This window comes from Mustela nivalis, assembly GCF_964662115.1.
Source record: "Mustela nivalis genome assembly, chromosome: 5".
NCBI lineage: Eukaryota > Metazoa > Chordata > Mammalia > Carnivora > Mustelidae > Mustela > Mustela nivalis.
Genome location: NC_139024.1, coordinates 62,325,258 through 62,339,809, shown reverse-complemented (window position 1 = coordinate 62,339,809; position 14,552 = coordinate 62,325,258). Strand labels below are relative to the sequence as shown.

General features: G+C 35.9%; 1 protein-coding gene across 7 annotated transcripts in view; it reads right to left on the bottom strand.

The window, feature by feature from the left end:
* REPS1 (RALBP1 associated Eps domain containing 1) overlaps window positions 1–14,552 on the bottom strand; it is a gene marked incomplete at its 5' end in the record, with an annotated part of 83,620 nt that overhangs the window by 11,337 nt on the left and 57,731 nt on the right. For 3 of the 7 annotated variants that reach the window (XM_082731073.1, XM_082731075.1, XM_082731076.1), the window contains 4 exons: window positions 1,590–1,691; window positions 3,124–3,211; window positions 9,328–9,408; window positions 12,741–12,862. In XM_082731073.1, coding sequence (XP_082587199.1) covers window positions 1,590–1,691; window positions 3,124–3,211; window positions 9,328–9,408; window positions 12,741–12,862 — 393 coding nt within the window. The remainder of the gene's footprint in view (window positions 1–1,589; window positions 1,692–3,123; window positions 3,212–9,327; window positions 9,409–12,740; window positions 12,863–14,552) is intronic. The other 4 variants (XM_082731077.1, XM_082731078.1, XM_082731079.1 and 1 more) reach the window with 2 other exon arrangements.

Sequence of the window (14,552 nt, the reverse complement as noted above, 5' to 3'; positions counted from 1 at the left end):
AAATCTTATGAAGGAGCAAAGTCCAAGAGGCAGACTAATGGCTGTGACGCAATGACAAATTTTAAAATAGAAAATCAGGGAAAATGTAAAGGAACACTGCTATTTCAAGGATTACAAACTGAAGAGACTGGTTATTTGGTTCAGTTTTACTTCAGAATGTGTCCCTTTCCTTTTTCTTAGCAAATAACTGAATTGTTTAATTGGTACAGAAAGGATGCTAAAATTAACATATTTCCATGTGGATGTACCAAGAGGCATCTCAAACTTGAGATGTCCAAAACTCAACTTCTGTTTATCCCCCCAACAAACCTACTGTTATCACAGCTTTCTTCAATTCCCAGTGGCTCAGATCAAAATTCCCTGAATTGCCCATGACCTCCCAGCCCCATCCTGTATCACACAGGTAAACAAATCCTATGCTCTTTTCTTACAAAATACAGCCAGAATCTGACCACTTCTCAGCATTTCTACTCCTACCACCATAAGCCAAGCCGTCCTCTTCTCTTGCCTGTATTATTCTTATTGTTTTTTAAATCGCCTTTCCTGTTTTGATTCTTGCTTTCTTGGGGCCTGTTACCAATACAGCATAGTGATCCTCGTTAAAAAAGGAAGGTCAGAGCAGAGCACATCTCCATTCAAAATCTTCTAATGGCTTTTTGTCTCATTCAGTAAAAGCCACTCTTACACTGCTCCCTGATTATTCCTCTACCACTTGCTACTTCTGCCAGCCAAATATGTTGATTCTTTTTTTGTTGTTGTTAAAGATTTTATTTATTTGATAGAGACAGCAAGAGAGCAGGGGGAGCGGAAGAGGGGGAAGGAGGCTTCTAATCCCAGGACCCTGGGATCATGACCTGAGTCAAAGGCAGACAACTTAACGACTGAGCCACCCAGGCGTCCCAGATGCTAACTGATTATATTCCAGGTGTTTGCCTGCTGATCCCAGCAGAAGGCAGTTGTCTAAGCAGGGCTTCAAATGTGCTGTTTCCTATGCCTGAACCGTCTTCCTTCAGATATTCATAGCCGAGTCCCTCATCTCCTTCCAAGTTTTAACCCAAATGTCTTCTTTTGGTAAGGTCTTCTTTGACCACCTTATTTAAAATGTCACTCCCTCTTCCTTTTCCCAGCTTTTATTCTTATCAAGTGTATTTATCTCCTAAGACAGGAGTAAAGATTTTTTTTTTCTCTTCCATCCCTTACAGAATGGAAGCTCCACAAAGGCAAAGATTTTCCTTCTGTTTTAACTGCTGAATCTCAAGTGTCTAGGACAGAGCCTGCCATATGCTATTCTTTTAACATATGCTGAATAAATGCATGTACACACAATTTCCTGTGAGACAAAGGAGTGAGGGGGAAAGAGTCCATGGACTAAATGTGGTTAACCAAGAGGGATGACAAACAGAAGCAGGTCCAGCAGGCAATAAGTAACCATTTACTCATACAGAGGGTAGGGTATTTAAAAGGGTTGACTCATCTCCACTTTACTCAGTAAAGGTAATATGAAATAGCTATACATTTGAATTATTCAGATTCTAAGTCCAGACTTAATCAACTTCAAATGGAAACTGTAATACTATTTTTCTGCTTACCTACAGTATTTCCAGAAGCAAATTTCACCGATGAATTTATCTTACTTTCCTCTGACAGGTCAGATGGTTTCACAAGTAATGGGCTAGTGGGATTAGCATGATCTAATAGAAAATTAATAGGTAGAAGTACAAGAACTGAATTAATAAATTCGTAAACTTCAGAGTATAAGGCTTCATTTATATATTCCAAAGAAGTAGCAGATAAACCTCAGGAGATACAACACAAAATAGCATTTTCAATAAAAATATAAGCTTTTTCATACAGAATTTTGTTTTCTGTCATAACAGAAGATAGGGTATAACAAAAAAGTCAATTTACATGTTCATATTCTGTTAATTTTTCCCTTCAGAGTAATTGCTTAAAACACCACACAAATGGTTATAAAATTAAGTAATTTATGATGCTGACTTACAGAGAAAATAAATATACTTTTTTTTTTTTTAAGATTTTAATTTATTTATTTGACAGACAGAAATCACAAGTGGGCAGAGAGGCAGGCAGAGAGAGAGAGGAGAAAGCAGGCTCCCCGCTGAGCAGAAAGCCCTATGCGGGGCTCGATCCCAGGACCCTGGGATCATGGCCTGAGCCAAAGGCAGAGGTTTTAACCCACTGAGCCACCCAGGCGCCCCAAAAAATATACTTTTGAGAAAATAAATATACCTCTAACTAAAGCATTTAATCTAAAATGAGGAGAAACTTCAAGAGTTTAAGCAAAACAATGTCAAAGCCAAAATTTATTTTAACATATACCTTCTCAGTTAAAATCTGAACGTACTTTAAATCTAAGTTCATAGCAGTCATCATAAGAACCCACAGGGTTGGGGCACATGGGTGGCTCAGCCAGTTAAGTGACTGACTCTTGATTTCAGCTCAGGTCCTGATCTCAGGGTCTTGTGACGGGAGTCCTGTGTTCTGCATGGAGACTCTTTAAGAACCTCTCTCTCTTTCCTTCTGCCCCTCCCATTTCTCCTCCCCAACCCTGCCCCCACTTACATGTACTCTAAAATAACTAAATAAAATCTTTAAAAAAATACAACCCACAGGGTATTAGAAAAGTCACATTTCCAAGTGTTCTTACTTTTTAAACTTTATAACATAAATTCAACAGTTTCCCTTTTCTTAAAAATTTTTAAAAGATTTATTTGAGAGAGAAGAGAAAGTGTACTGGAGAAGTGACAGAGGGGGTGGGGGGAAGACAGAGAGAGAGAGAAAGAATCCTCATGCAGACTCCCTGCTGAGCTTGGAGGTTAACACAGGGCTGGATCCCAAGATCCCACAATCATGACCTGAGCCAAAATCAATAGTCAGGTGCCCAAATGACTGAACCATTCAGGAACCCCTCAACAGTTTCCCTTTTGCAACTGTCATATTAACTGAACAACATATACAAGCATACATATATATGTATACTTCTAGAAAGTACCATTAAAAAAATAAAAAATGATGTAAGAAATTCGAGCCCTCAAAGAATAATTATTTGTGTATTTCAGTTAGATGCTAGTCTAAACTATAATCCAGCAACAGCTTCCTTACCACTGCCAGTTCTTTTCAGTTCCATTTCCTGCATGTGGATTTTGCTTGGAGTCATACGAATGGGAACTGGATGAACAATAGCAGTATCCTAAAGACAGATGGGAGGAAATACAGACTTTGCATTAAAAATGCCAAGCTGATACCACGAAATAATCAAAACTAACAACACTTTAAGTAGACTTTTTTATTTATGCTAAGGCAAGCATGAAAATAAATTTTTTAATTATAAGTTTTAGAATTACATGTGAAAAATCAAGTTCATTATGTGTGCCTAATAATCTGACTTCTTTTATAAAAAGTGCATTTTAACTTTTGAGTGGTTAAAGACTTAAGTGAAAAAAATAAGATCTATAAAACAACCTAAGGTTGAAGACAATATTCAAAGGCAAAGTGTAAGATGATCTCATGATATTATATAAATCTGAACCTTTGAGGTTAAAGCAAACTATTTCATGAGAACCCAAAGACTAACAGACTGAACTTTTTTTCCCCTAAACTGCCGAAAAAAATTTGACATTCATTTTTTTCCCTATAAAACAAAGGTAATAGTGCTTGGTATATTGTAAGTCAGCATGATACAGTATTGTAAGTCAGCATGATACAGTTTCTACAGATTAGTCCTACAGAGCTATTTAAAATTTCCACAATGGCATCCATTTTTAAAGATTTATTTAATTTATTTATTTGACAGACAGAGATCACAAGTTGGTGAGAGGCAGGCAGAGAGAGAGGAGGAAGCAGGCTTCCCGAAGAGCAGAGAGCACGATGCGGGGCTTGATCCCAGGACCCTGGGATCACGACCTGAGCTGAAGGCAGCGGCTTAATCCACTGAGCCACCCAGGCGCCCCTGGCATCCATTTTTAAAGGGGCATAAGTAAATCCTCCTCTTTAACATTCCAGTATTTTTCTTAAACCTTTTCATGACTGAAATATATCTGGTATTCCTTAACTTCGTGAGTGGCAAGTCTAGTTAGTGGATTAAGGAAACTGGTAGTAGAGATTTTTGAAAAGAATGCAAACAGCAAAGTAAGAAGAGAGGACGAAGAAATAAGCCTCTCAGAAAGAGAACAAAATGAGAAAGATGCTCCAGGGGCCATATGCAGGCCTGGTCCTGGGAGCTGAGACCCACCGGGGAAGAACCAGAATAGGATGGAGCATTTGCCTTAACAGCAAGAGACCAGTACTGGTAAGGGGGCTCAGCTCCTTCTGTGAGGTGTCAGTTCATATTTTGTATATGCTGCAGCTAAGGACAGAACTTGAGATCCTTAAATTCTGAGTATCTAGCTATGAGTTATGTTTATGACTCAGTGTGAAGGATAATGACTTTTCAGTTTAAGTCAGACACCATTTTTGGTTGAAAGTACCAGGTAACACAAAGCTTCTGCTAGAGGAAGTTCCATTCTAGCATACTGTCTTGAATTTGACAGGTCTCCCTGGCTTACTGTCATAATCTCTACATTTAATATCAATTTATAACAAATTCTTTGTTGCAATTATACTGATAGATCCATTCACAGTAATTTTCTGCCCCTACACCAGCAAGATTGTGGACAGAGCTCTGACATTTCCCTTACAACTCTAAAATTAGAAAGATTAATATTATAGTTAGAAAGATGAATATTATAGCTGGATAAAAGTTTAGATTTCTCACAAAATAATGAGTTACTCTCAGGAAAATATTTTTAACAATACACTTAAGATTTTCTTTGTTGTAGTTATGGTTATAAAAAAACAGCTTTAGGAATAACTACTACTTTCTTAATCACAATTTTAGTGGCAGAAATAAATGCCATAAGAATCAGAATTTAGCCTTATAAGGCAAGATCAAAGGAGAAAGAAATGATAATTCATGAGTCAATAAATTCTTATTCCAAAACCCAAACAAGCTAGAAAAAAACATGCAAAAAAAATTTAGTAGATGTTTTAATTAGCCATATTCATCTAATATATGTTCTCTGGGTGTATAAAATCAGATATATAAAACTTTTAACAGTTGGAACTATAAAGTAACCCATTCATATATTTCCAGTACAATACATGGAAGGCATGATAATGACTCAAAGAAAAGAAAATCGTAACTGTTCCAGCCATCCTCCAAATAATCTGCATGTTTCTGTGCACATGAATTCTTATCACATACTTCAGCCATGCTACCACTGGCTGTTGTGAGCCTGCGACAGTTCTAGTCCAGCAGGTCTGGCTGCCAGCAGGACATGGCAATTCCTTGCCGGGCTCTTCACAGATGACAGGCCTAACCTCCAGCTAGCATATGTATCAGAAACTCTGTCTGTGATTGTGATTTGCAGGATAGAGAGCTCTGACCCTAAGCGCTTCGACATTCAAATGAAAGACCATGAATGCCCATATGCTTCTGTGTCCCGAGCCATCAAATGCTTCAAATTAGCATCCTCTAATTTAAAAATAGAGAAAAAAGTATAAAGACTGACTAGCAGGCTCTGCCCAGTTTCTTCTACCTATTCAAATCACCTCATCAACTTTAGGAAACCCATTCCTAATCACTCATGGCACATTTATGTCATATATTTGGGCACCTGATCTTACGTATACTTTACTGAATGCATTATGCTCATCTATTGTATTTTCTCTTTGCCTTAAATCCCATTATCTTGTCCAAATCCAGCCTCTCTACTTCTCATTTCTGTGTCACTCATTCTCTTGCTCTCTCTTGACCCTTTGCATTGTTGCCCGAGTGATCTTCCCCAACTGCCTCTTTCTCATCCCCCTCTTGTCATGGTACTCCTGGCGGGCTCCTCATGTCTATGAGACTAAGTTCAGATCGTCAGTCTATCACACAAAGATCTTTCCAGTCTGGTTTCAACCACACTTAGCCCTGTCATCCCCCCATCAACATGTTTCCTCTATACTTCCAGCACACTCAACAGATCCTGCCTGTGATATTCTCTCTGCTTGTAATGCACTGTCCACTTCTGTCAATTCATAGTTTCTTTCAAAACTCAGCATACGAACATTAACCTCTTTTGTGAAAACTTTCCCAAATACACTGGGCTAAGTGAGCCCATAGTTCTCTGTGGCTGAACAACTTTGTTCACAGCCATATATAATTATCAAAATGAGCTATATTATAACCACCAACTTATCATGATTAAGCTGTGGTTTACTTAAGAGTGGATTTTTTTTGACATTTTATACTCCTAGAGAATATCATAAGCACCCAGAAGAGGGCTCTACCAAACCAGGTGAGTTAGCTGGCCATAATCAGTAATCAAATGAACTTTCTTTTTATACCCTGAATTACTCAGTTCTATAGCACTCAAGATCAGGCATAAATCATAGCAAAGAGTAGTGCATTACACTTCTTATCAGTATAGAATTTAGCAGCAGAAGCAGATTCTACCAGAGGCTATTAATGATAAGCAGTTCAACAAAAGCAATCAATCAAGTTTCTAGAAATGAGGTATCAGAAGCTTAATTTCACTAAAATTCTGGGAGCCTAATAATTATCCATTTCTGTTTGTATGTGAGATCCCTGCACTGTGTGATACAGATGTCTCTAAGTGCTACAGAGAAGTGTGGGGCTTTTCATAGACTTCCACTTAACTGAGCAAATGGCTAATTACCAAATTTTAGCTTTTTAAAAATATTTCATTACATATTTTAACACTGTAAGGTATGTAAATTCATATTAGAACTGCTGTGGCATTTTTCTTTAGGTGATTCTCTTCTAATCTGTATGGACAGTATTTACTCACAATTATTTACAGAAGACTTGCAAAGGATCATTTGGGATTATGGGTATAGGCTGTGTTCTGTAGAAGGCACTTTGCCAGGTAAGTATCAAATGAAGGATAAGAACTTAGATCCTCAATGAGAGCAAGCATTCTCCTAATGGCAAGTTTAAAGTAATATCACTAGTTGGGGAACAACGTTAAGATTTATCACCATAAAAGAAAAAAGATATTTCTAGGTACCAGATTATAAATATTTAAGACTGCCAACTTTATCAAGTTTAGAGATCTAAATTCAGGTTTAAAATAGCAATTAACCAGGGCACTTGGGGCTCAGTGGGTTAAAGCCTCTGCCTTCGACTCAGGTTATGATCCCAGGGTCCTGGGATCGAGTCCCACATCAGGCTCTCTGCTCAGCAGGGAGCCTGCTTCCCTTCCTCTCTCTCTGCCTGTCTCTCTGCCTACTTGTGATCTCTGTGTGTCAAATAAATAAATAATATCTTTTTAAAAAATAAATAAAATAAAATAGTAATTCACCATTTTTAATTTTCTACAGCCTCCTGCCACACTACAGATGACAAAAGAAAGTACTGAGCCCCATAACTTTAAACTAGAATTCACAAATTTGGATATTTTTTCTAAGAGGTTACAAGAACATCACTATGATGAAGTCAAATATTTCCTGGCACTTCCTGCCAGTTACAAATCAGTTTATTCTGTCTCTGAGTTCTAGGTTTTTATATATATTATTCTTTCCTGGCCTGACCAAAAAAAATCATAATACCATCAATGTTTATTTTCACCATCTCTTAAGGGTTGGAGAATAAAACAGAACAGTTCTGTATTCCTACTTTAAACTTGCCTTTCCAATAAAGCACTTTTATTAAGTATTTTAAATAAAGTTAACTTGACTATGTAAGTGTGAGATAAGAATAATATGGAGAAATAAACCTTAGAGCAAAGGTAAACTTTCTTTTAGTTTATAGCCCCTGTCACTTCCCAAGAGACCTTAATTAAAACTGCTAATAAGAAGCAGAAATCAGGGCGCCTGGGTGCTCAGTGGTTAAGCCGCTGCCTTCGGCTCAGGTCATGATCTCAGGGTCCTGGGATCGAGTCCCACATCGGGCTCTCTGCTCAGCAGGGAGCCTGCTTCCACCTCTCTCTCTCTCTGCCTGCCTCTCTGCCTACTTGTGATTTCTCTCTGTCAAATAAATAAATAAATAAATCTTAAAAAAAAAAAAAAAAAAGAAGCAGAAATCATGTTTTGCTTTTTTATTCCTCCTTAAGTTTCAGGTTGAAACCAAACATTAATGCCCTCAAAATAGCAATGAGAAAAGCAAAGGGCACAGATGATCTACATATTAATTAATAAACTATGAAATAGACACTTAAAACACTTACATACTTAATCTGTTTGAAATCACTATAACAGCATCCTATTTCAGACTTAACTCTTTAAAATTATAAAGCAAAGATAAGATCCATTAATTTAAACTATTGAAGATGAACTATCTTTACATGCCATTTCTCCCAAATCCACATCAAATAAGGCGTTACTATATTTGATTCAAAATTAATGGCCCTTTGATCAGAAACATCTCAAAAGATGTCCCTTTCTCTGTATCTTTTCACTCAACTCACTAAAAAAAAAAAAAAAAAAAAAAATCCTATCCTTACTCTCTTCTTTCCTTCCTACTTCCTCTTTTCTTTCGAAAGGTGACTATTAGTATGTTTCCCCTCTTTAAGAGAAAAAAATAAAAATAAAAGGAAAAGGAGGAGTGAAGAGTGAGAAGAATGATTAACAGCTAAGGTTTTAAAGATTTCAAATAATCTGAGGGACAGGTAAGTCTATATGAAATTAATTCTGTGCGGACAGAATTTATTCTTTAAATCAGGATGTGAACTTTGTAGCATTTTCAAAGCAACACAGTGAGCCACATGAAGACAAGACAGAGGCTCCCTTGCACAATGGGAATCTGTGACCAACAACTCTGTATTTTTTTAGCTGAACTTGATTCTCTTTAACAGAACTCAACATACTAGTTAAGTCAAAGCCATTCTAACTGGACTGTTAAAATGAAAGATGACATTGCATATTTACATACAAAGTACATATTACATGATGTGTAAGCATACAAATAAAATAGTGTTTACTAAGGGTCACTACACTGAGATACACAGTATATGTTTACTAGAACATACACTTAACTGGCAAATGAAAACAAGGTCAGCTAAGTCAATTTTCACAAAATGCTTCCTTAGACACATATACTAGGTTTTAAAAACACACAGTTTTCTCTCATCAAAATAACTAGAAAATACAAAAAACGTGATTAAAAAAAATCTTTCCACCATTAAGCACACAAAAATTGAAAGCCTGCCACCATTTCCCTCTAAGCACTCCACTCAATCATGCATATCAGCTAAAAACCATAATGAATGGAAATTTGGGTTAATAAAATTAATTTCAAACAAGCAAGCTAAGTGATTGACTTACAGGATCAGCTGGTGCAATGTTAGAATCAAATTGGGTCAGAGTTTGTGAGCTTGAAGAGCGTTCACTAAATGTCTCCCACTGCTGAACAGACAGAGGAGAGACAAGTCAGCATGATGAGAAAGATGGAGTAAAAGATCATTGGAGAAGATTTAGCAAAGTAATTCAGAGGTTGCACTGCAAGTTGTATTTCAGAGGCCTAACAAAATTCTGTAATTTCTATTTTTCCATAAACATTTTATTCTTATCTATGCTGGGTCATCTTATAATGTAAGGAGAGCAGCTTCACATCAAATGTCTAGTAACAATTTATCACAATCTCAATGGAAGAGATTCCAAGTCTCACAGAGTTAAAACTCAAAACATAATATAGGAACAGAGTCTAGGTGGTATAAATGGCAACAAAGTAAAAATGTAAAGGGGTTTGTCTTGACTAGAGAAAGAATTACTTCAAATCCTTCTTTCAAAGTTCTAATGTTAATGGATCAATTTGGTGACGCTAATGAATCCTGCGTACCAAAGTTTTGGTCAAAACAAAGCAAGTCAGTGTGACTTGCCAGTGCGACCCCTGAAAGATGATTCTATTATGGACGTGCACATATTTTATACATGTGTCTAGATATTTAATAAAATATAATAGAGATAAAATGATTTTTGGAATTAATCTATGTTTGAGCTTATGCCAACCTGCAGCAAGTCAGCCCCTGCCATAAGCACTGCACACAGGGCCATGCTGGACCACAAGACAGAGCTGCCAGTCGGGCGCCATCCCCACCCCATGCCAGAAAAATCAGAATGCGGCCACAATGAGAGCAAATCAAGCATCGGAGTATGTGTTACATAGAAAAGATGGATTTTGATATGAAATATTAACCCTCTAAAAGAGGTACACACACAAATAGCATACCTCTTAAAACAGGTGGAGTGATAAGTCAATATTAATTTTAGTAAGTTCCATTTGTTTTGAAGATCTCAGTAATAAAATAGCATAAGATTTTTATATTGAGACTGCATTAAAATTATCATTAAAATTTGCTTAAGAATTATCAGTTATCCTCTAAAGAAGGAAAAACATCTACACATATACAATATATACAAACAAATGTTTACACACAGACACACCTACTCTAGTAATCAAAATCCTTTCTATAATTCAGTATGGAAAAGTATACATTTTTATGCTTCAAAGTTCGACTTACTATTTAAAATAGTGATATTCAATTTGAGAAGACATGTAGAAATTAAGTATTAGCAAATGTGTTGCTGAAAATTATTTAGAAAAATAGATAAAATTTTCAACAACCTAATCCTGATGCATTCAAAGTGATTCTTAAAGAAAGCCCACAATAACTCACTTTTATCATGATGTTAGTGTAGTTTCCTCAGTAATTATTGTTGCAGGGGTAGTAAAGAAATTTTAAAAATCCTAATTCTCTAATTGTGGAGAAAAATTTAGATGTAGAAGACTTTTGCCCAAGAAAAGGCACCACCTATCCTATTTGGTAACACAAAGTGTTACGTGGTTTTGTAAGACTGTATGTAAATTTCCTAGAGAGCACAGACACCCTGATCTTTGTAACTTTAGTATAAGGGCTCAGAACACAGGCTCTACAACCAGACTACTGGAATCCTAGTTATGCTGTATGACCTTAGGCAAGTTATTTAACCTGTATGTCAGTTTTCCCATCTGTAACATGAGACTAATAATGCCCAGATCATAGACCGTCATGCGGATGTAGAAGTTAATACATGTAGAGAGCTTTCTGAGCAGAGCTGGCACATCAGAAGTGCTCCAGAGATGTTAGGGATTATTATTAGTGTTACCCAGTGCCTCCTTCAGATTAACAGGTGCTGAGTAAGTATTTGCTGAGAGAGTATTAGTGCTTTGTGGTAGAAAGTTAAAACAGATAATTTAAATTCCATATTGTAAGTAGGTATCTTTTATAAGTATTATTGTTGGAAGGATTCAAAATTAATGTTAGTTTTATTAACATTCTGGTTTTCCACATGTAGTAAAAAAAATAATGACATTCATGATCTTTTTAGCAAATACTACAAAATGAAACTTGCTAGGAATATTTAAGGCAAAATGCAACTACTGGAATCAGAATCTGGAAGGGACTCCATTCCTAGGCTTGAACAATCACATCACAATTTTACCTAGAATGAAGATGGGCTTTAGAATTGAGTTGCTTCTTAGAGAGTTGCTTTTAGTTATGAACTGGTACCAAGGGAATATAAACATTTTTAATCTGATAGTACTTTTAAAAAATGACAAATGAATAAATACAGCAAAAATTAGTGATCTCAAGAAAATTGATCCTACTCTCTATAAAGCCTTAGTACTACTACATTCTTCTAAGGCTTAACTCCTCCCTCTAAAAAAAAAAATATATATACTTAAACGGCTGTTTTATGATACATGTGTTATAATGTCTGACACCAGTATCTGTCCTAAAGCAGCAGTTAAGTATTTTAAACTGGCCAGTTACTTCTCTGCTTTTCAACTGCCCAAAATTAACTAGTGTCACTTTAATCCAGTGCTTTTCAGCCTTTAAAATACATGGAAAGTATAGAAAGCTTAGACTCTTTTTCTTGAAAGTCAACAAACTTTTAGATTTGTAGCACTATAATGGTGATATCAAAAACTATAAGGAAATAATTAACTTGTTCACAAAGAAAACTGCCCTAACAGCCAGGAACAGTGGTTTTCAACAGCCTGGGGGCCTCAGAAAATCTCTTTCTAATCAGAGGGGCCCTACTTCTATTGTTTTCTATAAAGGAATTCCAAAGTAATAAGGGAGCAATTCCATTTTGCATGCTATGCCTCATCTTAGAGGACTTTCTTTAACCACTGCATTTAACAGTGAAATCATTTCCATTTTGTACTGCATAGAACTGAATTATTATAAATAGCCTGGGTTGTAGTAAGTGCATTTTTCACGTGGAAAGCTGGATTAGCAACTTCTCATATACCACTTCAAAAGCTAAGATTCCAAATATATTAATTATCACATACTTTGCTACAGGAATGAGAAGGCAGTGTGATACGGTGGGCGCCACAGCTGACTGAATGTCAAAGGATCTGTATTTAAACCTTACCTCTAGTCCCTCACTGGCTATGAGATATTTTGGCCAAGATATCTACCCCTTTGTTGACTTCATGCGTCTGCCCCATCTAACTCACAAGGTTTTAGCAGTAATGAGTGGTGGAAACCAAACGATAGTATTCATTATGAAAAAGTACTTTGAAAACCTCAGTCGCGTAATTATAAACATTTATTACAGTCATAACTGGGTATGTTCTCTCAATTGTGCATGCACACCAAAAGAGCTATATACTGAAATTACTCTGTCTGGAACTTCTTACCTTAAAACAGTTTAAGTTAGTAAAAGAAAAGGGAAGCTCTGCTAACCTCACTGCTCTGATTCAACTCAGGCCAAGTCTGGTTTAGTGACGGCATTGATGGAGACTTGCTTGGAGGTGCTTCTGCAGGAGAGCCTGAATAACCTACCTCACCTGGCTGATCCCCAACATCTGCAATTGAAAAATAGAGAAATTCTCTATAAACAATATATTTTAGTTTAGGAATATGTACTTATAAAAGAAATCCTAACAGAAGATTTTCACGAGTAGTAATTTATAGTCTAACTTCCCTTTCCTTATGTTCCCCAAATAAACATTTTAACAATCAGTCATGTAATACTTATTCTCTACTTGAAACCATAGCTTTCCATGAAAATAAAATACAGTTAGGCATAAATAGAAAAAAAAAAAAGTGTTATACATAACAATAACTCAATATGGCACATGCTTTGATCATTTTCCAATAATCTTATAACAGTTCCCAAAGTGTAGTTCATGGGATATTAATCATTAAGGTGCTTTAAAAAATTAGGCTTTCTGTTCAAATAAATATGGGGATATTCCAATTTCCTGATGGACCTTCCCCCCATACATATCTGTATATCAAAGACTTGTAATGTCCTACAGCGAATAAATAAATTTTATTTAAATCAGGTTTTTCCCAAACCCAGACCATTTTTATCAAATGAAATCCCTCCATATTCCCTTGGAATATAATTTGGGAACTGCTGATTTATAACTAATTCACTCACATTTTCTCTACAAATCTCCTGTTACCAAAAAGCAGCATCTATTGGCAAGACAGCAAAAGGAAAGAAAGACTCCCAGGCGTGGGCAAAGAGCAAAGTGAATGAGCCAACTTTTATCACTACAATTACATTACAATGTATAAACAGAAGGAATTTCAATGGCAACTGAATTCTGAATCCAATCTTCCCAAATTTTACAATCCTAGTCTGGAAATCACATAAATTGCCAAATTACTGGTGAATACCTAATCTGCTGAGAACTTGTATAAAAAATAAGGTTCTAAAATCTATCACTATCCCACTGTTTGACCATGAGCAAGAAGAATAAAACAGCACCTGAGTTTCTCCAACAGAAAAAGACATTTGCCATTAAATGTTAGCACTGTACTTTAAATTCCTAAACAGAGAGCCATATAATAATTTCGCAGTGTAAAGGTTTTTACCTTTCTATTCATTAGTAAATTCTTTACATTTTAGTACTTAACACATACTAGGACCTAATACATACTATGCACTCAAGTATTTATCTGAGTTCCTTTCAGGTTCTCTTTCATTTTAAATTCATTCTTCTTTACTGTTATTTTCCTAAAACAAAAACTATCTATTGTTTGAAAAAGTTCTCAAAATTTCTTTGCCCTATTTGTGTTACATGTCTATCTCAAAATACTTTCCCCATCTACTTATCCTGAAATGACTTCTTTATAGTCCCATCAAACTGAGAGTTCTAATTTACAGAACAGCATCATATCTTGAAAAATTTTTGTTTTCCTATCAAACTGAGAGTTCTAATTTACAGAAAGGTATCATATCTTGATAAATTTTTGTTTTCTAAGATCAAGAATAATTGCTTTTTTTTCCTTAATTCTATCCCTTTCTCAATAAATGCGTCAGAGTGGTACAAAACCAACACTTCCAATAACAGTCAATGAAGACTCAAACCTCTTAGAGAAAGACTAATGAAAAACTTATTTATGAAAAATAGCAGCAGAAAATCCCTCATTGGAGTAGCTTGTGGTTTTCGGTGTAAATGACAATTATAGATTTTTTTTCCTATGATAACCAGTGGAAAGGAACTTAAGAAAAGGAAGATAATGGCTATAAATTTATTATGT